The 23,854-nt window shown below is 45.0% G+C and overlaps 1 protein-coding gene across 2 annotated transcripts in view; it reads left to right on the top strand.

Annotated features, from left to right (window-relative positions):
- The window catches only part of RPRD1B (regulation of nuclear pre-mRNA domain containing 1B), a 382,003-nt gene that overhangs the window by 27,278 nt on the left and 330,871 nt on the right, over positions 1-23,854 (top strand). Inside the window, exons 4-7 of one of the 2 annotated variants that reach the window (XR_012716907.1) lie at positions 6,509-6,618; positions 14,144-14,270; positions 14,455-14,630; positions 18,779-21,094. Coding sequence is in view for 1 of the 2 variants with exons in the window: in XM_075277479.1 (XP_075133580.1) it covers positions 6,509-6,618; positions 14,144-14,270; positions 14,455-14,630; positions 18,779-18,928 (563 nt within the window). In the remaining variant the exon portion in view is untranslated. Of the gene's footprint in view, positions 1-6,508; positions 6,619-14,143; positions 14,271-14,454; positions 14,631-18,778; positions 23,713-23,854 lie in introns of those variants that run through there. The other variant, XM_075277479.1, reaches the window with a different exon arrangement.

Raw genomic sequence — 23,854 nt, 5'->3', positions numbered from 1 at the left:
AGTACTATCTAGCAATGGCCTATTGTCCCCCCCCTTTCCCGAAATCACTTCCCAGCTAAATGAAGTGTGCATGTAGATGTGGTAGTAGGGAGGATTAGCTGTCAGCCGATGTGTGTTTGACCAGCAGCTATTATTATTATTATTGTTTATTTATATAGCACCATTAATTCCATGGTGCTTTACATTATTATATTACTTCCATGGTGCTTTACATTTGGGGGTTTATATACAATACACAAAATATACAGGTAGATATAATACTAACAATGACCGACTGGCACAGTGGGGTAGAGGGCCCTGCCTGCGAGGGCTTACAGTCTATGGGGGAAGGGGGGTAGTGTTATTGGAGGTTGTAGGCCTTCCTGAATAGGTGAGTCTTCAGGGCCTTCTTGAAGCCTGTGATTGTTCCTCCTAAATGCCCCATAGACCTGCACATTGAATTTGGCCGAGCATGAATGTGTATTCGACAGGGAGAGTGGATTAAGGCACTTGCAGGCACACGTGATGTTGACTGATTCTGCCGAAATGAGGGTAAGAGGGGGTAGCAAATCTGTAGAAACTATCCAGATAGAATAGAGCAGTAGAATTGGTATTGAACATTCGGAGTATAGCATGTCTATGGCTACACAGAGCGCATGCGTAGAGGATATTAGACACATCATTTAACCCTCTGAGGACTGAGCAAATCTGCTCTTAAACGTGTGCCATTTGCAGTGCCGGTTACTGATGACCTGAAGTTGCCCCCTGTAATATTGGCGGCTTCTTCCATATTCTGAACCACAAAGAACTATTTTCCCTCCCAATATCTAGTGTGATACACCGTAATGGTCAGTGTGGGGGAGCGGGCTATCTGTGTACGTGCTTGTGAGGAATGTTCTGTCATGACTAAATTTAGCGGCTTCCCTCTGCCCCCGCTCACACCCCTGCATGTCCTGCTAGGGATAACAGCTGTTTGGACAAGTGGTCTGGCATGAGAACGTCCCGAAACCAGCATGTACTAAGCTCACATACAGAGGGATAGAAATGGACGTGGTGTTTGGGAATTTCCAGCTCCTCAGCGAGGACTGATGTCTGTGCAAAGGTCCTGACACCCAAAACTAGTGTCCGTTACGGGTACATCGCGACCTTGTACAAACCAATCAGAGGCCTTGTTTCGTTTTTGCTGAGCTGTGGTTACTATGGGTAACATGGCCTTCTCTGAGGCATCTGTGATACATAAGGCTTAGTATAGAGTCTGTGTGACAGGAAACGTCAGGTTAATAGCAATGTGACGGCACATACACGGCTGTATAGAAATTCATAGGGGTGACCCTGACGGGAAGATCGTAAGATCTTTTATTGGCACGTTTACTCTGGATAGACCCTGACTGTGGCCCTTATGTGAGCACCGCTGCCCATCGCACCATCATAGACCATGAGACTAGCTGCGGCACATATACAGACCAGTGCATCTTATAGATAGGTATCGGCTAAACCGGGGGTCTCAAACTCTGCCGGGCAAATGGGCCATACAAAGAAAAAAATTAAAGTTGAAGGGGCGCATTCCTTATATTACCTTACATAATACGGTTTAATGTCCGCCAGCAGTGTCCCTGTATAGTATAACGTCAACCCCAAAAAGCAGTGACCCATGTAGCTTGGTGCTCATGCAATGAACATCCTCCCGACACTACCTGGTACTTACCTATTCACCCCTGGCACCAAGAGTAGTGAGGTAAGTATATACAGTGAAGGTGGTCACTTTTTTGCGACTTACAAGCTCGAGAAGCTCCAGAAATGGGTCGGGGGTTCTTTTTATCCCAAGCCAGCTGGATTGGCAGAATCTCAGAGAAGACTGCATATTTGATACATAAAAGTATCCCCTATATCTCATATATATGCATGCAAGGCCAAGCAGGCATGTGTACTGAATAGAAATATATCTGCTATTGGAGAAGATTCTGGAGACTCAAATACACATCAGATGGTTGGCCGGTCCTACAAAAATCAGCAAACTTTCATCTAAGGCCCCACATTGCGGAAATTTTTTATGACCTATTTTGCACTGTTGTCATTGGGTGTGTGGAGTATATTATCCATGTGTTGTCCATGCCCTTTAACTAAAGACCCGGTACACATTTATGTAGCCCAAAATATATGGCCTATTGTATGTAGCCCTATAGCTTTCACGTCATTGGCTATAAAAGTTTCAGCCTCCTTATTGTAAGGTTTTACTCTTGTTTCTCTAGTCATTGACTTGCATAGGTTGAAATTATAAAAATCTGGTCAGTGATATCTCTTGGGGCAAGTTCACAAGGAGGAATTTGGAACTGATTTTGAGATGGGACCCCTCTCCATGTCCCGAACGGACCAAACGCATTGGCAAGCAGTGTGCAGTGAAAGCGCACAGACCCCATAGACTATAATGGGGTCCGTGTGCTTTCTGCACGAAACATGCAGATCTACTTTCCTGTCCGCATGTTCCGGAGACCATGCGGAAAGCACACAGACCCAATTATAGTCTATGGGGTCCATGTGCTTTCACTGCACACCGCTTGCCAATGTGTTCGGTAGTACCGACGCAGATGTGAACCAGCCTTTGGGCTTTAGGCCTGTACCATTGAGCAATACATATTATTATTTTTTTTATGGTCGATCCCCTTTAAGTCGTCTTCGTTCAGGATGTAGGTTGGGTGTTCAGTTGCCATTAAACAGACCATATTTTTAGCTAAATTCTCAATTCACGGTCTCCAAGGATGCACACATTACACTTTCTTTAAACTTCTTGGTTCTCCCACCTACCTCCCCCTTTATTTCGTTGCCACTAGCATTCTGTATGGGTTTCCCGCTGACATGAAAAGAAAACCGATTAAAAAGCTGTTTCTTTGAGTTAGCGTGCCTCAATGGCATGCAGGTAATTTTCTATATACACGCCAAGACAGAAAATGGTAATTCACGGTAAGGCGTCCACTCGCGGTTTTTGCAAATGGGCAGGCCGCTTTTGTATCAGTTCCGAAATCCCTATTCAGATCTGATCTGCACTTTGAGTAAAGACTTTGTCGTTGTAAGATTTACGCCGGCACCAGCTTAATCTCTTCCAGCAGGCTTCTGTCAGGTCGTACCCACAGGACAAAAAAAATAAATGTGTTGGCTGGCACAGTGTATATAAAGGCAGTGACTCGGGGGTTAGTCACGCATTGTGCTCCCTGCAGTTATTTTATAGCTTGTATAATTAGCAGGCTCATCGTTCAGGTAGGCCTCTGTGATGGAGAGCGCGCCGCGTCCTCCCGCTGTTAAATAGAAGGCCGCGCGGCCCTGGGATGCTTTTAGCTGCTGATCTTGCACTGTCCTATAATGACGGGAGCAGAATGACTGCTGCGGAGATTAATGGGGGCTCCCTCTCTTTATTCCCGCAAATGAGCTTAAAGGTGCACAGGGAAATTAGCGTCTGAGAATCCGTTTCTTCTAGGAATCTCTTCATATTAGGAAGCCTTTCGCCGGGTTCTCCAGGGACGCGTTAATGTGAATTTAATCTCCTCTACAACTCAGGCCGCTGCCCGCCATATCATTCTGCTGACTGATTTTTTTAATTATACTTTTGTATTGGGAAATTATCATTTTTTAATAAAGGCAATGTAAAGATGGATGGGTAATTTAATATAAAATATTCATTGGAAATAAGAAAATCCTATTGCATCCATACATCAGTGTAATATGGCGCCATTTATACAAAAATCACCCTACATAGAGCAAATGTACATGGTAGTTAGATCCGAATAGGTGCCTATGTCTAATAGGTCCCATTATTGCTGCATTAAAAGATTTATAAGGTTCAAAATAGAGAGACAGATCCATCAAGTACAATGTATTACCTGTAATACAGAAGAAGACAACCCCCCTCATAATGGGGATGCCCAACCTTATGGAGACAAATCCTTCCCAATTTCGATTAAGACAATCCATATATATCAATATTATTTCTAGTAAGGCATTAAAGGGATTTTCTGGGAAGTAAGATAGGTTATCTATTGGAGGTTCCTGGTGGCCTGACGCCCAGGACATCTGTAGATGGCAACACTCCCTGTTCGGCACTTCTGTTTCACAGGCCGTGTCATATTTCGTTCATCAGTCAAATGGCCTGATCACAGCTCAGTCCCATTCAAGAGAATAGGTTGAGCGGTTATTCCAAGCACAGCCACTGTACTGAAAAGGCAGCAGCACTTGTCCGAATAGCTGATCGGCTAGGGGTCCATTTGTCTGATCCCCGCCGATCTTAAATTGATTATTCACCAATTATAAAGCCTGGAAAACCCCTTTAGGCTAAGTTTAAAGCTAAAGCCCCACATTGCAGAAACACAGCTTTTTTTTGGTAAGGTTTTTTGAGCCAAAGCCAAGAATAGCTGCAAAAGAAATGGGGAATATATAGGAAGTTCTTATACTTCTCTCTTCTGCTCAGTCCACTCCTGGCTTTGGCTCAAAAAAAAAAAAAAAAAAAAAAACGCAGCAAAATCTGCAACAAAAAAGTTGCGGTTCCGCAATGTGGAGCTTTAAACTTCAAGAGCTTTAACCAACTCCACCAACTCCAGCTCTTTGCATCTGTATCAGTTTTCTGGTGGGGGTCAGACAGTCAGACCTGGCACTGATCAGCTGATTTGGCTGTCAGATGCTATATACACTGTATACAGCTCTATTCCTATAGACTCAGTATCACAGTGATGATGATTCGATACCTGAACCCCACAGCGATCACCTGATTTGGAAGTTGTCTTCAAGGCATCCAGCCAGAAGATGTTCTTCTCCTATTCAAGTAAATGATAGCAGGGCTGCAGTTCTTCGGCGCCACCACTAGAGTGCAGTGAGCTGGAATCTGTATACAGTATACGGGTTTCTACATTACAGCGGTGGTGCTGAGGAACTGCAGCTTTGCTCCAAAGTATTTGTACATGTGATGTCTTGCTTTTCGGCTGGATACCTTGTATACGACACTATGGTGATCGGACACTCACCCATCTGATACTGATACTTGGTATTCTTTCTAGCTGAACTTGGACAACCCCTTTAAGGCTGTCTTTTCTAAAAATTAGACCATATGTGTAAACCTTCCCTACTGTTTGAGTGTTCTTTCTAAATATGGCTTCCAAGTATATCACTGACTTGTCAGACGATCCCGCTGTCTCGGTGGCTAATGTCAGTGTTCTAGTGGTGTGAAAATAATCATTAATAATTATTCATTTCTATTTTCATGGGGAGATGTCATCTTGTGTTAGTGTGATTATAATGCGCAGTTATTGTAGAGACGCATGTCTAGTAATTTTCACACCAAGCAAAAGCAGATGGAAGAAGTTTATTGGATGCTGTTCACACTTGCTAATAAATCCTGTCAACTTCCCTTTAATCACCAAGTAAAGGGGCCTGAACGATGCAAAACTTCACATGCTATGGACTATGGTGTAGTTGTAGCAAAGTATGTAAGGGTAGAGAACCTATAAAGCTCAAAGTTAATGTAGACCTAAGGGTAAGTTCACACAGGGTTTTTTTGGTTAGGATTTTGAGGCCGTATCCGCTTCAAAATCCTGACCAAAATGACGGCTCCCATTGAAATCAATGGGAGCCGGTCAGCTCTTTTTTTTTACTGGGAGCCACTTGTTCTGGCTCCCGGAAAAAAGAAGTGAGATGCTCATTCTTCAGGTGGATGTTGCAAGGCGACTCCGCAAGACACTCCCTCCTGACTACGCTCATTCATTTGGGCCTAATCTGGAGCGCAATGCGCGACTGGATGCCGGTGCACTGCATCGACATCCAGTCGCAGCTACCTGTATTTTGGTCCGGAACCTGAGGCGGCCTCTGCCTCAGGTTCCGGACCAAAAAAACCCTGTGTGAACTTATCCTAACTAAGCTAGTAAACCCATTGATAGTAAAGCTCTGTTCACATCTACACAGTCTGCCACTGATGACCAATGTGAGAGATTGCAGGGACACACCCGAAACTGGTAGCACCCACTTGTCAATTTATTCATACATTATTCAGAGGTATAATGGAGGTAAAGCACAAAACAGAGATTCAAAGAAAGAAAACTTTACTTAGTATTAACATTTACTAAGACCTCATAGACGTGAGGTTTTGGATCCAATGGTAATCCAACTATTCCATAGACTTCAATAGACAGCTCAGGTCATTGAAAACAGACCAGACTAGAACATGACATGGTGTAAAAAAACAGAACGGATATACTGATTAATTGTATGAAAATTTTCTATGTACATGAGCCCATAGGACATCATTGATCCTACTGCTGTGCAAGCTCTATCAGTTAAAAAAATAAATAACTGAGGGCACTTCGATGACAAATGTTTGCGTGCAGAGACCCTTATGGGCATAACTGGTAGATGCCAACCTATATATGATGTAGTTTGATGTAAGGAGTATACATTGCTTATAAATGTATCCCTGTTGTGTGTCGCTACATGTCATTTCTGCCTGATACTTGGGTATATGTTGCTGACGCCGTCCTTGTTACATTTTTCATAGTGACTGAAGAGAAGGTGTCATTGAAACGCAGTTTCCAACAGATTCAAGACGAGGAAGATGATTATCCTGGAAGCTACTCCCCGAGGGACCCGTCCACTGGTCCTCTGCTGGTATGTCCTCACATCTCCGCCAACACCCTGTAGAAATAATACAGTGCGGGCTCATTAACCCCAGTTGCTCCCATATGTTGCTGTCTGCTCTGTCAGCAGAGACATTAGTATATCTGCCAAGTATTTCTTCTGTGGACGTCGCCGCTGTGACCGTACAAGGACATTTTCACCCCTGTCCTAATTAGGATAGCGATTCCACAATCTAGTCTATATATTATTGGCAGAGGTGACTTCAGGTCAGATTTCAGGCTGACTCACTGTAAGCCAGTATTCGCTCTCTGCGGTTTTCTTTTTTAGTGTTTTTTCACTGTAGGAAACCACCAAATAAGTGTTTTTGGCCATTTCTGACAGACCTATTCAAGTGTATGCAGAGACGTAACTTTAAAGCTCTTAGGTACCAATGCAAAATCTACAATGGGCCCCTATCTACCTTGTGACATTTAGAATAGTGGTTTATTTAGTATGTCAGAGGAACCATTGAGAACCTCTCAGGGGACAGGGCCTGATAGCAACTGCTTTCCTGGCTATGGTTGCATTTTTGGTGGTGGGTCAGGGTTGGGCCCATCCTGTGTGCAACAGTGGGTCCCCTTAGTAACCTGGAAAATGGAACGTGATCTGCAGGTGTAGCCCAAAAATGGGTCCTGTGGACACTTACCAAGTGTCGGCCGATGCTCGTATGCTGCGTGTATTGCTACGTATTGCACGCAACATAGAAGCATTAGCTGCCACCTAGTAGCCTACAGAGGTCCCCAGTGACCAGGCCAGCCCGATGCCAAGTGATCCTTGGCCTGGTACTGGTCCACGGCCCAGTCATTGGGGACCTCTGATCCAGTAGACCATTTTGGCCTACTGTTTTTGGGTCATTATTTGATAGGCGCTTGACTCTACATCAGTTCTGGGTTGGGCTGACCACACCAGTCAGTTAGTATGGTGGTAGGGTTATATGTAGGCAGCCCATTACTTTGTTATACTGGAATTTTCACCTTTTTTGTATAACCGCTTGTATATAATATCCCATTATTCAGTGTCTTCTGTGTATATATAAGCTGTTACGGATCACATATGTGTATATGATACGGTTAAGACTTTGACTTACTGGAAACAAGATCCCGATAATGAGCAGTTTAAACAAATCCATTTCAGACATTAGAGCCGCCACCAATAATATAAATATGTATTTTGGCTCTCTTAGTCCGAATTCCTTACGGTGTAAACAGTGTGAAGAGCCTTCTTAGCGCAGGCCGACCGCTCAGACAGGCTGTCATGTTAGATGTAGGGTCATGTTGAGATAAAGCAGCGTGCTGGTGTAGGAGGACCGCTGGACTCCATCACTCCTGCCGCAAAGCCGATGCTGTCTCTGCTCATACACTACTCCCACATAAACCTTGGGATTAAGCTCATAGCTTGTCATACACAGGGTAGGGGAGCCATGGAGAAATAAGGTAGCGGGGCTGGGAGAATAGACTGCTGGGACGTTGCAGAGTCGCACAGTCTAAAGTGGAGGTGCACAGAAGTGAACTATACACATGGTCAGACATAAAGGGTCACTAACTTATCAAGAAACTTTGCATACAGCAGTAGTGCAGAATATTACAAGGAACTCTGCAATATATTCTTATAAGATAAAGCTGTTAGTTCTTTGCTCCCCCTTCCTCTACTAAATTGATTTATACTCTGTAAATTCTGTAATTACTGTCTCAAGACGTCCTGCAGGTCACATGACTCAGATTACTTGTCTGTAGAAATCTAAGAAGGGGACTAGAGGGAGGCTGAGATGGCAGAAACACACATATAGTGCTGCAGCTTTATATCAAAGCCAAAGTGCTTTATATACAGTACATCAGTACAGGTTGGTACACATCAGTATATGGCCTGCACGTTCCTGGGGCATTTTGAGAAACATTTATAGAGCAGATTGTCCTTCTTTTTGTATGGTATATATGACAGCTAGTCTCTACCAACCATTGGAGAGAAATCCTAACTACATATGGAGCCTACATGGGGAAAACTGCAGAAAAATTGCAGAATACAAGTATTACACAGTCCAGTCCTATTAATGTGACCACCGCCTACTTTTGATGTAGACGTTAAATAACCAATCGCAGAAGGCACGTGTCATCAGCCATCTGGGTGCACTCATCATTGTGGAAGGCACGATGGATCAACACAAGTATGCATCTATCCTTGCGGACCATGTTCACTCCTACATGCGAATTGTTTTTCCTCAGGATGATGGCATCTACCAGCAGGACAATGCGACGTGTCATAAAGCCCGCAGTGTACGTGTGTGGTTCAAGGAGCACCAGGATGAGTTTACTGTACTCCCTTGGCCAGCAAATTCCCTGGACTTGAACCCAATTGAGAATCTGTGGGACCACCTCGATAGGTTCACACCATGGATGCTCAACCATGTAACCTAGTGCAGGTGGCCACGGCACTGGAGTCGGCATGGCTCAACATCCCAGTGATCATCATCACAACATCCCCTCTCTTCCTGCACGTCTCGCAGCGGTCCGCTCTGCCAAAGGTGGTTCTTCTGGATTTTGGTCACATTAATATCACTGGACTGTGTATATTGGCCAGAAATAGTGTTATAAGCTTTGTATACAGACCATACTATTGATTTATGCCAAGTCTGTTAAAGGTTAGGTCTGCTTGAAGCCCCCCACATGCTCGCTTATTTGGCCGACCCCTGTTCCTTGTATCGCCCCCATTCACATGTATTGACAACGTGATGAACTGTGCATGTGTTCTGCATAGGGAAAGGGCAAATAGCTGCTGCCAGATACCCCTAGTGATGGCCTATCCCCCTTGACAACTATTGGGGCAGGAATGTTTTATTTTACAATGTGCTCTAGTTGTCAGTGGAGATAAACCATCACTAGGAGGCATGCTGGGAATCCAACATGTCTGACCCTTTAATGGAGAGAAGTCATGGGACATGTTGGGTTTTAGCACGTTCTGCAGTGATGGCTTATCTCCTTTGACAACGAATGGATCGGACATGCTGAAATGCAGCCTACCCAATCCGTCTTGGTCCTGACATCTGCCTGTGGGCTAGAGCTGGGACATGTTTGGCTGGTTCTATCAATATTGTCAAGTTTGGCTGTCGCTCATCTATTGTGCATGGCCACTATAGTATAGGTATCTGATACAGGTAAGTAATGGGTAGCCTTTCACGTCAATGGGCCGCCTGCCATGTCTTGTGTTCTGTAGTAAAAAGCAAATAACGGCCCTGTGGTTTGCCAGCGATATCATCTGATTATCGAGGCGTCCAGCGTTCCCCGGGGGGTACCTAAACTACGTACCGCTCCTCCAAACAGAAAAACATTTATATTGGAGCTGTGCTGCTACTCTTGGCAACCAGATTTCAGCCATGGAAATGGAATCAGACACTGTAATTTTTTGCCGTGGGCAGAGTCTCCATCTTTATTAGTGCACAGTAAGGAAAATAAGCACAAACCGCGTCTAGAAAGAAAGCGGCGAAGGCGGACTCCTTCTGTAACCAGACTAATTGAAGAAAAAATGAAGACCTATTATTCTGGGATAAAGAAGTCAAAGGGTGTGAAAACAGAAGGCAAACGGCCCACAGAAGAGCGCAGGAGGCAGGAGCGATCCTCCACGGAGCCAGATTGGAGCACTTAAGTGGGAACTAACAGATGGAGTTTATGGAGCGGGGATGGAGCGAATAGGACGATGTAAGAGTGACGGCTTCTAATGGCGACAAACATAAACCAGGGCTATGCTGCAACGACGGCAGAGACATGGGATTGATGCAGGGGAGTAATATCAGGTAGAAATACCATCGCCTGCGCAATTTTATTGGGTGAAGCAGTTTTAATGAGAATGCGAAAGCATGCAACAACCTCGAGTGAATAGATTGAATACCGCTCTTACTTACATAATGGCTGCCTCTGGTCTTTGGAAAAACCAAGAGTAGTATTTAGTAGAGAAGCTAAAAATCGACAAAATGAAATGTACCAAAATTTGAACCCGATCATGGGAATGGAGTGGCAGTCGAGCATGGGCATGGGCACCACTCCATTCATCTCTATGTTACAGAAAATGGCTGCACACTGCACCCTTGTTTGCAGATTATACTTTTCTGCACCCCTAGAAAAAAAATAAAATTCAGGGCATCCACAGCAAAAAACAAATCACGTCTTAAGGATTTAGGTAATGTTACATTGAGGCATGGGGTCATATTTGCAACCCCATGTCGAGTTTCCAAGGCACCCCTGCTGGAAATCGCTGGATTAGACACATCACCTAGACTTTTGGATAGGTGGTAATTTTAAAACTTACATCCCCTTTAAGTTGGTCTCTATTTTATAAAGTTCAGCACTGCAACACAGCATCCCCCAGGAAAGTGACCCGTCTGCCCATCCGCACTCCCGCTGACCGGCATTATTCCCTTAGGCCCGATTCACATCTGCATTTGGGGACCCTCCTGAATGGAAACCTGTCAGCATAAAAAAGCGGTTACCTAAGGAAACCCACGGACCCCATAGACTATAATGGGGTCCGTGTGGTTTCCGTACAAAGAATGCAGAGAGAATAGTGCTGCTTGCAGGGCTTTTCTCTCCGTATATTTCATGCGGACTGGGAAACGGAATGGGCCATACCTAGATGTGAACCGGGCCTTAGCTCTGAGCCTGTTTGGCAAAAAAATCAGCACCCCATTGGGGTTGTTTGCGGCAATGGTGGTTGGATGTGCAGAAAGACGTGCATGGATGTGCAATATATGTTGTTTTTTCTACAGTTTAATATCATGTGTATTTTATATAGCATGAGTGTGCAAAGCAGAAACTCTGTAGAGAGCGAGGGTCTCTGCCGCTCACGTGTCGCGACACACTTCTCTATCAGGTCTCTCGGAGGTGTGGGCGTGCTGGATGGGTACGCTCAGTTTCTGCTGCTCTGTGTCAGGTATAGACGTCCATTCACATGAGCTGATGATGATTTGTGGTGTACATTGGGACTAATAAAGTAAGATTAATTACCTGTCAAAGCATGAAATAAAACTGACGCCACGCCGCACTGAACACAACGCAGCTGGGTCCTGCTCTCCTTTCTGTACTGACCCCGTACACGCCGCTCTAGTGGTTTACAAGTCTCCTTTCTTTTCCGAACTCCACTTAATTCTTTTTACTGTCACGTTGTGAAGTTTATTCAACATTTTCAAAAGTTAGTGCTAAATCTGGCCTAGGGTGATGTGGATTTACGTGACACAGTGAGGGCCTGTCATGTTGCATGCGGAGTCCTATCTCAGGCATTACGTTACAGGGCAGGAAAAACTGAGCAGAATTGTATATAGTTTTGCAGGAAAAGATTTTATATAAATAGTGTTATATTCCATTAAATCCATGTTTTTCTTTCACCATTTCCACCAATTCAGTTCTTAGCATCTTAGAAATAGTTGCTGCTCCACTGATTCCAGCCCATTTGGAATTTTATCTCTAGCTCCCACCATTCCTGAGCAACAAGTGCAGGTATTTTTGCTGCTTTATGTGCTGTTTAAGCTCTGTAATGTTGATTCATTGGTATAAAGGTTGTTTGTTTTTTCCTCCAATGAGGGCTCAGATAGAGTTGCTACAGGTCTATATGGGACACTAAAGCCCTGGTCCACAAGGACCTCTGCGTGGTTTAGTGTCCTATATCTACCTCACAGTTTCCCTTTTAAAAGGGTTGTCCATCTTCAGTAAATTAATGTTGTATGTACAATGATGGCACACGCTGCTCGCTCGCTCGCCATACTTTTAGTAGCAGCCATAGTGTGAGCTGCATAGGTTGCTCAACTTGAATATACAGGAAAACCTCTGGAGTACTCGCTCGTTTTAATAAAATCCTCTGACCTGCCATTAATCTTCCCCTTTCTGTTTGTTCCATTTTTCCTCCTCCCAGTCATATGACTGCCTGTAATACAAGTATCAGACAGGACACAGCAGGGAGGCTCCTGTAATCAGGTCCTGTCCCCTTTGCCAGTCTGTAGCCAAGATGGCGCAGTCCATCAGGAGATAAACCTGTTTGCTCTATGCAGGATTTTTAGAAGACTGACTGTGTCAGGATCATGAAGAACATTCTTCAGACGGACAATAGTGAGGGCTATTATTTGTAATGTTTCTGGGTTTAATATTCTTTTAAGAATGAGCTAATAATGGGGCAACTTCCTCCCAATCTGTTTCTGCCTAGCTCGGCCTTGACATATCTTTTCTGATATAGGGAGAGACCTGTCGGTCAGAAGGGGCCCGGTACATAGAGGACTCAGGGAGCCACCAAGGGAAGCATCTCCTCATTCCCATAGCTGATATTTCTGTAAAACGCTGCAGATTTTCAGAGTTTGGCATATTTTTTTTAATGTTTTGTTGCAAGGGAGTGTGTTGGGATTTCATGCTGCCCAACCCTGATTTTCCTGACAGACCCCTACAAAGGTTGAGGTCACACATTGCAAGCACAGGATGAGAGCAACAGACATTAAACAACAGACGCGGATGAGCCCCTTACGTCTGGTATCCATATACATTCACCCCGATGTAAAAAAAACATGAGTGAGGAAAGACTGTCGTTTTTTTTACATTATAGTCAATGCTCCTTTTACATCCATCATTCTACTCCCGTTCATGTCTGTTGCTCTCATCCTATGGCTGTTGAGAGCAGCGGACTGATAGCTATAATGATCCATAGTATAATATGTATTATTATAGTTATTATAATATGATACAATAATACATCCCTTACGGCCTCCTCGCCAATGGGAAAAGGGATGCGGTTTTATAGCGGAATGCACTTGGACGGCACCCGAGTGTCTTCCTTCCCCTATGGGGGGTTATGTTGCATTCTGGTATCACGGAGCAGAATAGGATCTATAATCCTCTGAACAGAGCATCAGTAGGTGCGGCACGCTCAGTCATGTGCATGGGGCCTTATACGTCCTTCTTCTGCCTAATCCTGACTTTGGCTCAAAAAACCGCAGCAAAATCTGCAACGAAAAAAGCAGCTTTTGACAAGGTGCGACCTCAGACCTAGACCCGTTGCTTATCACAGATACAGGTAGGGCAGCCCAACCCCCAGCCACCGTTTTGCACGTAAATCCACGTACACACATTCCATAGTTCGCACCTTCGCTTTACTGCTCCAGTAAATTTGCCAGACACCAATTAAAACTCCCGGCAGAGGAATCCGTGTCAGACCGATGAGGCCTCTACAGTGTAAGATTTCTCGTTTCATCTGAAATGTGTTGATAGAAGTGTTGGAGAAAAATTGCTTGTAAATGTAAAATGATAAAAATGTAAATGATCCATAGTGGTGACAAAATGCAAGTTTTGCTGGAGATAAAATGGTTTTACCGCTTAAATAATACATCATGGCGTTGAGCGGAGTGCGCGGCGTCCTCATTAGGGGCTCTGTGAATGGAGCCAGATTTCCATGCAATTTATTACAGTCTTTGTATGAATAGTTAAGCAGATGAGATCTGGGATACCTAGGCTTCCTTTCCATGTCTTTCATCCAATATACTTGTCTCTTGTAGACCGAGGATCTCATTAAAGCGCTGCAGGATCTGGAGAACGCCGCTTCTGGAGATGCCACCGTTAGACAGAAGATTGCATCTCTCCCACAGGAAGTCCAGGACGTGTCCTTACTGGAGAAGATAACAGGTAAGGACATCCATCTTGTGTGCAACCTTCAGTCCTTGGCGGCCGCTAGTCACATATTGAATGCAGGAGCGCAAGGCGACGCTGCCAGCACTAATGTGGAGAAAGAAATATCATCTCCAAATCTTCTGGGCAGTGTAACCAAGAATTACAAACGGCCTAGTAAATGTGTCTATATACTTTTCAGATAAAGAGGCAGCGGAGCGTCTTTCCAAGACGGTAGATGAGGCCTGCCTCCTGCTGGCAGAGTATAACGGGCGGCTGGCGGCAGAACTAGATGATCGAAGGCAGTTGGCGCGGATGCTGATGGAGTACACACAGAGCCAAAAGGAGGCGCTAAGCAACAAGGAGAAGAAGCTGGAGGTAAGGACACACCAGGTGGATTAGGTCTTGGACCAGGTTAGCCTCTATGCAGTAAGGTTTCCATCATGGTTTACTAAATGCTGCCATCCTTGCTGTCTGAAGTACCCGAATCCTAGAACACCCCAGTATAAGACAGTGGGTGTCTTACGAGGAGTCAGCATCCATTTGAAGACTCATGGCTGCTTTGCTCCCCTAATATGAACAGGTCCTTTCATTTTCTGCAGACGTCTGAAAAAGCAGATTTTTGCATGTGCACTTCTCCGCACCTCTCAACATCTGGGATTAACCCATTTATGCCAGAGGTTGGAATTTTTGAGTTCTAAGGGCCCACTCCCACGATAACACGCCGCTCATTCTGACACGTAAACCCGTGTCAGAGTGAGAGCGCTACAAAACAGATCCCATTGACTTCAATGGGTGCCGTCTTACGTGCGCTACACATTGAAATCAATGGGAGGCTTTTTAATTCATTGATTTCAATGTGTAGCGCGCATAAGACGGCACCCATTGAAGTCAATGGGATCTGTTTTGTAGCGCTCTCACTCTGACACGGGTTTACGTGTCAGAATGAGCGGCGCGTTACATCGTGGGAACGGGCCCTAGTAATGGAACTCTAGGCATAAATGGGTTAATCAATCCCTATACAAATGTAGCAGAGTGAACCCGAACTTCTGCAAATGGTTAAATTGCTGCAGTGTGGTGTCTTATCCCAGAAGACCACAAAAATCAATGAAAAGTCATTAAAAAAACTTCAGCAGTTTGACTAGTTCGAGTTAACTCTGCTACATCTGTATATTATTTTTCATTTGTTTTTGTTAAGGACATCAGTAATGATGGCTTATCCTTAAAATTAGCCATCAACATTGAGAGGTTGTCAGTCTAGGAAAATAAATGGGGTGTGGTGTGTGCTGGAGCCTATAGGCCACCCATATTTAAAGGAATCTACAAGTTAAAAATAAACTATCCTAAGGATCAATGTCGGATAAGTGAGCACTGATACCCAGGACCCCTATCAGTCAGCAGTAGCTGATACAGAGAATGGAACAGGAAGTAGACAGCGCTGTTCTCTGTGTAGTGGTCAGGTCAGGTTACTACAGCTCCTGTTCACTTGAATGGAAGCTAAACTGCAGTGACTTAGATCTGCCACTACACAAAGAACAGCACTATCTGCTTCCTACTCCATTCTTTGTGTACGAGTTACTGTGAACAACCGATCGATAAGGCTCCTTGGTGTTAGACCGCCACAGATGTAATACTGATGACTTATTCTTAGGAAAGGTCATCAGTATTTTTAGCCCAGAAAACCCCTTTAAGTCTTAAGTAGTATCCAGCTGTGTCCCTGTGTGATTGCTTCTCCATACATCCTTATGAGACTTGCTTATCTTGCAGTCTTATATAGGGAGCGGTAATGCACATGTGCGCTGTTTTTTAATGAACCCGGAGGTGGACGCCCCAGCTTATCTGCACATACGCCTGGGGTCTGGCACATGCGCAGTGGAGCGAGGTGTACTCCTCTGGCCTCCAGTGACCGAGGGAGTATAAAGCTTTTTTTTATTATAACAGGGCGATTTAGGACACTAAACCCTCAGTCCGTAGACTCTGATCCCTTTAAGAGTCATTAATGCAAAGAAATTTGACTGGCAGAGGTTGTAGGGATAAGTACTACAGTAAACCTTCTAGGGTACTTGTTCATCCTCTCCTTTACGTGTTAGTACATAACGTTTTATCATCAAATATTAGGCCGATGTAAAGACATGACAGCCTAGCCCCCCCCCCCCCCCCCCCCCCCCCCCCCCCCGTCTGAAGCGCCGCCATTCAGTGTGCCCAGTGTTTACATAGAGCTGAATGGCTGTGAAGACCTTGTGAGTATATGAGCGGCTCTGGATTATTGCCCTGCCCAGAGGACGCACTGCTCAGCAGAGTCTGTATCTTCACTTCCCAGCGGACCTTCAGCACATTTGATAAGTTGACAAGCGGTGGGAAAGCGGAGGAAGGCCGGAGGATTGTTTGTGCCGCTCTGACTAATAATCCAGGCATCGCAGTGTGTTGTAAGGAGCCTCTTTAACCCTTCACTGACTGCCGGGTGTGGGAATATGTTACACACAACCACAAATGACCCATTAATAAGATACATGGTAACATAAATGAATATCTAATATACAGTAAGTGTTTGTAGCCGTTATTGGATCATATGAATTATATGTTGGATTTTAGCATATAACTTGAGGCTTATGATACACTTATGGAGAAACTTTGTCCCAAATTTCTTTTCAATGGGGGGAGGTAACCAAATGCCGTGTATGGCTATCACCCATTGAAATGAATGGAACAGTGTGTCCTAACTGCTACTCCATTTTGAACCGGGGACAAAGCTCCCCTCTTCTCCTAATAAGCGGGGCTTCTCCTCCCTGACTTTGAAGTCAGTTGCTATCTGGCCTGAAGCAGACTGCTCCACTATGTAATGCCCCTGCTGTGCTGTTGCAGCTCAAGATTAAGGAGTTACATAGGCCCAAGTGGATTTTTGGATAGTCTATCCAAAGGATAGGCCAACAGTATGTGATCTGTGGGGGTCTGACCCCTGAACCCTGTACAGATAAGCTGATCCAGCAGTCTATAGGTGACAGACAGCGCGTGCAGTCCTTCCTATGCAACTAATAGGAGAAGCACAGCAGCCATGTCCACTCTATAGCCGTGGTTTAGGGAATTGCAGCACCACTCCTGTTACTTGAATAGGAGCAGCTTGTACGGGCTCCCTGTCAATGAGACCCGCTTACAGTGTAGGCTGCCAAATCATCTGATCTGTGCACCCCCCTCAGATCGCATACAAATGACTTACCGTCTGTTTAAAAAAATCCATAAACCCCCTTTAAGTCCCATTTTGCCTCTCCTTTTACTTTCTATATCGAGACGTCTGTCTCCTCAGATGTGCACATGTACAATGAACTCGGATTCACCTCACCCTCTTCCCGTCTGTAGCTCTGCCAGGCACACATTGTGCTACCGTAGCACATACCTAGCTTTATTGGCAGCCGCACAGGCAGAGCAGACCTGAGGCTTTCCAATCTGTGCTTCATCCATCAGCGTTTTACCTGTAATTCACTACTGACATTGTGAAGGCTCGTCTGCTTGCATGAAAAATATCTGAACCTCCAAAATTCTCCCCATCAAACCCGCTATGAGATTTTATTGCGAGTAAATGTACAATTGCCTTCCGTCAGATACTTCATTGTGGGATGTTCATGAAGGTTAGGTAAAGTTCAGATGGCGCAGTTACCTCCAAAGGTGGAGTAAATGAGGATATATCACCCCTGAGTGTTCACACATGGAAGGTTTGGGTTGTCGGATACAAAAATAAGTGATTTTAGGGCGTATTCTTATTGTGCTTTGTCCAAAGGAGCAGGCTTTCCATATCTAAGAAGTGGAGGGAGACTTGACTGGATCCATCTATAGTGAACAGCTGGATTTTTGCATATTAGTGATGTTCTTAAAAAATTGCTAGTAGATAGTAACTCGAGAAGGTACAATGCTGTGTGCACCCTAAGCGGTCACTGGAAAGAGACCCTTGACCTCATTCACATACGTATCCTTTTTAAAGGGGTTGTCACATCTCAAGGATCCTATCTATACTGGTAGCTTATGTAAATTGAAGACTTTTCCTAAATATATTGCTTTAGAAATGCAGCTTTGTTTGTCTGCTTATGTGAACTTATTCCACCTATTGTTTACACAGCGTTGCTATAACCATGGACCTATGTGATAGGACAAGTGACGTCACTTAATCAGTGCCGGTAGGACAATCAGCTCAGCTAATTGCAGTTTGCTGATAAAGACCAGTCTGTTATCTCTATGTAAACACACAGATAACACTGAGTCCATTCTGTACAAGCATAAGTATTGTACTGTAGTGTCCCGTTCAGCGAGGGAAGCTGGGGGATACAGGAAGTGAGAAGAAGAGACAGCATGCAAACTGCTGAAACACTGGGATGGGAAAACCCCCTTTAAGTCCCTAGTTGAGTTACATTAAAAAATATATTGTGGCCCCACACTAGCTCAGGTGACTACTGCAACCCAATGACAGCTAAATTGGCACCAATACCCAATATGTGACCACCACTTTGATAACTTTTCCTTGTTTTATATCCCTATAGGAATACAAGCAGAAGCTCGCCCGTGTAACACAGGTACGGAAGGAGCTGAAGTCCCACATACAGAGTCTCCCTGACCTCTCGCTGCTTCCCAATGTCACAGGAGGACTCGCCCCTCTTCCTTCCGCCGGCGATCTCTTCTCCACCGATTAAGACCAAGCTCCTATTTGGGACACTCCTTTGTGCGCTTAAGTCTTAAGTAGTCACCAGCATAGGGGAAGGAGTGCAGAGCGGCCTAGTTCAGCGAGGCTGGAACTTTCTCCCTCACTGCGGGCACCATGGTAGCAGTGCGTAGTACAGGCAGCCTAGTCCTCATCTTCCTGATTCCCTGTAGTGTCTGCCGCTGATGGACAGAGCCAAGAAGACAAGTGCTGGGGTCCCTCATCTCCCCCTGTGATTTTTTTTTTTTTCATAGACTTGTTTACGGAGCGTGTGCACAGATTCTGCTTCTTTATCAGCTTTCTCTGGCAGCTTTATCTTTCGTGTTTTTTTGGAAAGATTGGGGAATGGGTTTGTGCTCAGCGACGACAGGGATTCTGTAATGTCTGCCAGACAGGAGGAATACACAATATAGTGTGTGTCATTTCAGAAACCATTGTGTCCTAATAATTGTGTGGAAAGAGTTTATTGCCACCATGTGCAGATTTACAGGGGCTCCAGCTGCTTGTCAGGACGCCCCCCCTTCCCATACACATTTCCCATACACCTGCACATACGTGCATAGGGTATAAGCTGCTGCTAGACACCTCCAAGATGCCCTCAGAACAAAAGGATCCAGAGTCGAAATCCAACATGTACAATCCTTCTTTCACCTGATATGTTTGTGGTACCCTGCAAACTCAGGACAGGCCCTGGAATGGGGTAAAATAAAAAATATATAGTGACAATTGCTTACACCCTGTCTTCTGTTTAGGTTTTGTGTCCCCAATTCCATCTGGTGCATACGGGGGTCATGTGACTGCTCCTGCCAGTCACTAGCTAGGGTGATGACCTATCAGCAGTGATGTCACTGATGCCCATCAGGTGACTGCACTTGGATAGGGGCAGTGCCATCACCAGATAGAAGAGGGGGCACAATGCACGAATGGAGGATGAGGGTAGGTGAGTAGTATTTTTTTTTTTTTTTCTTTACCCCAGCCTGGTCCCTCCTGAGTTTCAAGTGATTTTGGAAAACCCATTTAAGTCATCAGCTGCAGTTTGTTATGATGTATTAATGTAGACATTCGCAACTAGATCCAGCATTGATTATACAAGACTGACTTTGAGGTTTGATAGGACTTCCACACTCTTCCTCAGGTCTGTTTATGTTCACCTGGATCGCCAAGCTGCTGGGTAGTCAAAAAGGGCTTGTACAACAGTGCCACATCTGTCCACAGGTTGTGTGTGGTATTACAGCTCAGCCCTATTTTGTTGCAGACACAAATTATGGATAGATGTACTGCTTTTGGAAGAAGGAAGGCATGTTTTTCTAAACCTGACAACCCCTTTAAGTGGGTACTCGTACTGCTGTGATAGTTCTGTTTTATGTACATTTACATGGAGAAGACAAGATTAATACAATGGCTTGCATGGTCAACAAGTCTAGAATGGATGCTTAAAAGGGTTATCCGGAATTAGAAAATATTTGAATGGGGCTGAGCTGAAGCATGGCCATGTGACCAATAGACTTAAAGGGGTTGTGCTATTATGGACACTTATCCCCTATCCACTGGACAGGGGATAAATGTCTGATCGCCACGTTCCCTGTGACTAGGAGGATGGGAAACAGAAAGTCCCGCTAAGTCCTCCTTATGAATGGAGCTCCAGTGCTTCACTAATTTCTATGGGGCTGCCGGGTGATGTAATATTCGGCAGCTGCATGGAAATGAATGGAGTGCTGGTTATGCAAGCACCCTGGAGCCTTAGCGGGACTGAGAGACCCAATGATCAGGCCCCCAGTGATCTGACTCTGATCCCTTGTCCTGTCGATAGAGAATACCTGTCCATAATGACACAACTCCTAAAGGAAAGGAAGACGTGGAGCTCTTTTTCCAAGAAAGCATCTATATTTTATAATCCTGGATAACCCCTTTAATGGAAACCTGTCAGGGCGATTTGCAACAGTAAACCCCCCACAGATCTTTATGGACTTAGGGTCTTATTGTCCTAAATAGCCCTGTTTTAATGGCACCTGTGCCCATGATAATAACAAAACACATTTATACTTACCCGGCTTCTGTACATGCGGTGTGGTTCTTAAGTGAAGCTAGAAGAGTACACCGCGGCTTCAGTGAACATGCGCCATACCCACGGGGCGTGTGCGGTGAAGCCAGGGTCTATGTCCCCAGTTACACTGGAGAATTGTGCAGGCATCGGGAGCACAGAGAGGAGCTCACTGACTCTTCAGACTCCTCGCTCGGCAAGTATAAAGGTTTGTTTTCTTAGTTCAGCATGGATGGTGTTGCTGCAGGTGTAGATGGGACACTAAACCCCAGTTCATAAGGACTTTTAGGTGGTTACTGTCCCAGATCGACCTGACAGGATCCCTTTAAGAACCATTATTTTGCCAAGGAAAGGGTCTCTGACCACATTGATTCTTCAGGTCCTGGTGCTGCTCTCTTATGGCACACCCTTGTGAATATTAGGAGATTGTGAAGTTTTAGGTTTTGGCAGGAAGAGTCCTGAAACGATAAGGGACCATCTGTCTGGTTGCCCGTTTATTTTCCTACCTTTTATAATGTGTGGTTTGTCAGATTTGGGGAAATGTATAGACAAAGGTGTCTTCTGATGGGGTGTTCTAGTTGTGGGTAACCTCACAAGTGTCATGTTACAGCCGCATCAAATATTGGGGTTAATGTAGAAAAACTGGAAAGCGTCCTATACGATGTATACGCAGCATGCTGTGACGTATGAGCGAGGACTGCAGTGACTGTGGGGACATCTCACTCGATCGTATCAAAGGCCTCAACCATTAAAGACACTAACTGTCTGGGGTCTTCTATACTGGAAATGGTGCTATTTGTAGTCCACGGAAAATAAAATCATGTACATATAGAACGCAAAACTTTACCATTATGACTTGTAGTGCAGAGATGGTGCTCTTCTCCGCTGGTTCCATGCTGTCTCATCTTGGCACAATGTGTTCAGGGACTTATCTATTGATGACTTAACTTTAAGGTACTCCGTATCAGATTGGTGGGGTCTGACAGCAGCACCGCCACCGATCAGGTGATTGAGAAGTTCCTTGTGTTTGGGTGAGCACTGTGGCCTCTTCACAAAGCACAATGTTGTACATTGCATAGTGGCTATGCTTGGTATTGCAGCTCAGTCCCGTTCACTTGAAGCAAGAAACGGGCCATGTGATGTCCTGTCACTGTCTGAGATCAGCTGATCGGCGGGGTGCTGTCCGATACCAGATCTGATCATCATAAGGATAGGCCATCAATGGCTAAGTCCCAAAGAGGCCCTGGTTATCTGGCTGATAAAAATGTTTTAGAAAAGGCTCAGAATGCTGTCAAAAAAACAAAAAACCCTCTAATTTAAACATTGTATTCGCCTGGTACCCAGTCACTCTTATTTTGACACTTTCCCCTTCCTAAATCTTTAGTTCCCATTTTGACAAACAGAAGTTGGCTGCCCTGGCTGATCACGGTGTGCCCAAAGAGACCAAGAAGTGCAGACTGCTGGGGGGTCTAATATGTTCTGCAGCATTCTGAGCCTTGTCCAGGGATCCTATACACTTACATCAACTGGGGGTTTTAGGCGTACTACGCTAGTTCTGACTACAGGTTACCTGATTGGAACTAGCACCCGCCCCTCAGTCACCCCAAAGCCTCTTCCACTAGTTACCTGTGCTATGGGGGATGGCTGACATAGGTACGACACCTAAAAATCCCACAGGAAATAAGTGTACAGGGAGAACCCCTTTAATGTCTTCCTATAGGTCAGCATTGAATAGTCACACCCTTAGTACAGCCCGGGCGGCAGTAACATGTGAGGCACATTGCACAGACAAATCGGAGACTGCACAACTCGCCTCACTGTGCACATGGCCGATGCTGCAGGACTGGCTTGTGGTGACGGATCCTGTCCGAGGAACTTCAGTCCAGCCACAAAGGGGTCAGGCAGCATGACTGTTTTATATATCGGCACCATCTGACTGTTTTATAGGTACTCCTCATATAGCATGTCATGTAAACCCTTGTGATTTAGAGAATGCAGAAACACAAGGTCCTATAGTGGCAAGTTTGGAAACTGTGCTGTTAAAGGGGTTTCTGGGCTAAAATTATTGACTTCCTTCCCTCAATATCAGATTGGAGAGAGTCTGACACCCAGCACCCCTATGAATCGGCTGATCTCTGCCGCGGATACCCAGAAAATGGAACAGGAAGCTGACAGCGCCGTTTTCTGCGTAGTGGCCAGGCCAGGGTATTGCAGGTCAGCTCCCATTCACTTGAATGAAAGTAAGCTGCAGTGACTCAGTTCAGCCACTACACACAGAACAGCGCTGTCTGCTTCCTGCTCCATTCTCGGTGTTCTAGCGGATTGGTGACTCTGATATTGGTTATCTATCCTTAGGATCAGTCTTTTACCCCTGAAAACTCCTTTAAGCAGGGAGGGGGGCAGCTGCCACTAGAGGGAGTGTGTGAGCCCACGGCATACTGTTATATAATTGCATTCAGCACTATAGATAGGTGCCCCCTAGTGGTGGCTGCTGGCATCCAGCATGTCCTATTGGTAATTTGGTGCGGATATACTAAGAAATGAATCGCTACAGAAATTTTGTTAAAAAAACGTAAAGGTCAGCAGTCGTTCTGTCCAGTGCAAATAAAATACGTTGGTGTCGACCATAACAATAAAACCATCAGATGCTATATTTTTTGATTTGTTACAAAATGATGTTGCTTGCTAAGGGAAACTCCACTGTTCTCCCTTTGCACGATTTTTTTAATAAATGTTCCCCATTGAACGCCTCCTCCTTCACTTACTGTCCGGCAGGTATAATAATACAAGTCTCATCGGCCGGGTGACTACATGTGTAACCATGTCATGGCCGTCATCTTGGGTATAGAAGTCAATGGATTACGGGAATCCTTGTCT

The sequence above is a fragment of the Leptodactylus fuscus genome, chromosome 6 (assembly GCF_031893055.1).
Source record: "Leptodactylus fuscus isolate aLepFus1 chromosome 6, aLepFus1.hap2, whole genome shotgun sequence".
In the NCBI taxonomy this organism is placed as follows: domain Eukaryota; kingdom Metazoa; phylum Chordata; class Amphibia; order Anura; family Leptodactylidae; genus Leptodactylus; species Leptodactylus fuscus.
The sequence above is the reverse complement of the archived record's forward strand: the minus strand, read 5'-3'. Positions and strand labels throughout refer to the sequence as shown.